Source organism: Camelina sativa, unplaced genomic scaffold, assembly GCF_000633955.1.
Source record: "Camelina sativa cultivar DH55 unplaced genomic scaffold, Cs unpScaffold02278, whole genome shotgun sequence".
Lineage (NCBI taxonomy): Eukaryota > Viridiplantae > Streptophyta > Magnoliopsida > Brassicales > Brassicaceae > Camelina > Camelina sativa.
The window spans coordinates 1-1,490 of record NW_010923392.1 but is presented as its reverse complement, the minus strand read 5'-3'; the positions used below and the strand labels follow the sequence as shown (position 1 = coordinate 1,490).

The 1,490-nt window shown below is 44.2% G+C and overlaps 1 protein-coding gene across 1 annotated transcript; it reads right to left on the bottom strand.

Moving 5' to 3' along the window:
- Window positions 1-5: 5 nt before the first annotated feature.
- LOC109131686 (callose synthase 11-like) lies at window positions 6-1,484 on the bottom strand (the record flags this gene model as incomplete). The annotated part of the gene is made up of 1 exon (XM_019242859.1): window positions 6-1,484. A coding segment is annotated over one exon (1,479 nt), but the record flags the coding sequence as incomplete, so codon positions are not given.
- Window positions 1,485-1,490: the final 6 nt, after the last annotated feature.

The window sequence follows — 1,490 nt, the reverse complement described above, 5'->3', positions numbered from 1 at the left end:
AGAATCTCCTCAGCTCTATGGTCCCCCCTTGCTTTATGCTGTCCATATACTTGGCATGCCACAACATATGTGAATTTCATCATTGCACTCCCATACTCGGACCCTTTAAGCAAATGGGTTATACCACTAGCCATTCTGCTGATTTCCTGAGAAGGTGTTGGCTGCAGTGTGTTATCCCCACCATCATTTGTGTAGTAAGAACGGGGTGCCTCAGGAGCAATCTGAGTTCCCATCCTGATGTCCATTTCAGAAGCAGAATCAAGAAAGGCAAGCTTCTTCAAGGCACTATAATAATACATCATCCCTCGCACTGTTCTGGACAACGTCTGTCCCCTATATGAAGCCCAGAGGCGAAGATCTCTAACCTTCTTCGACCAAATATCATTCTCATTTTCTGCTCCCTCTCTACGCATCCGCTCCACAAAATTCACCCATTCGTCCTCATAGATTCTTTGAAGGTAGAATAGGGTAGATATTCCATCCTCATTCTCAGCTCGGAGCATTTCTTGCCGATACATCACCTCTTCGTCATAGTAAGGAGTCAACACGCTGAAAGCCATCATCTTTTCTACACTGGGAGCCTGGGGCATGTTCATAAAGAGAGAGTTGCTAAAGAAAGCAAGACGCTCTCTGGCCTCAAGATTCTTTGGCACATTATGCATTGGATCTCTAGAAGTAAGAATTGTATGGACCCGACGAATCTGCCTATAAAAGACAACATCATCAAGAGGAGGGAGATTAATGGCATTGACAAACAGCAATTCAGTGCCTGCATCCAAACTAATGGGTGCCAAGCCAAGCTGTCGTAACTGCGGAGTGCTCCTCCTAATTCTTGGAAACTCCCATGCACAGAGTTCATACAGAGCTTGCAGTATATTCACGATCCTGAATACTTTCTTTTCTGGGTCCATCAGACGCTCAAGAAGTGATATCAGCTTTTCATGAATCCGAAGTAGTACCGTCAGCTTATATACATCAGTTATCTTTTCGTTTTCCATATTTTCATCAATCTCCATAAACAACCTGTTCAGTATGGATTCTTCCTCTGTGCCATTTTTAACAATTTTAAGAATCACAAACTTGATGCTATCAAAAGCTTCTATAACAGCACAACGCCTGTACTCACTGCTACAGATTTTTGACCAAAGCCAGCGATCAGGAGCGTCACAGAGCTCGTTTGCCTGACTTAGAGCAAGCAGGAGCTCATTGCAAAGGAGGAAACACGGCCAACGGATAACCCGAATATTCCAACAATTAGGCGGCAACTCTAGCAGCTCAACCTCCCTGTCACTAATTAGGTCTTCCTCCCTAAATGTGAGGATTATCTCATTCCAAATCAGGGCAAACCAAGTTGCTTCAACTTGACTGGATTCGATCTTGTTGAAAGGCTGACCAATTCCATAGCGCAATTTCAGCCGGTGTATAGCATCACGAGCCTTCTTTAGCATTGTTGCTTTAGGGCTCAGAAGATGCTCTTCAGGTTTAAGGTT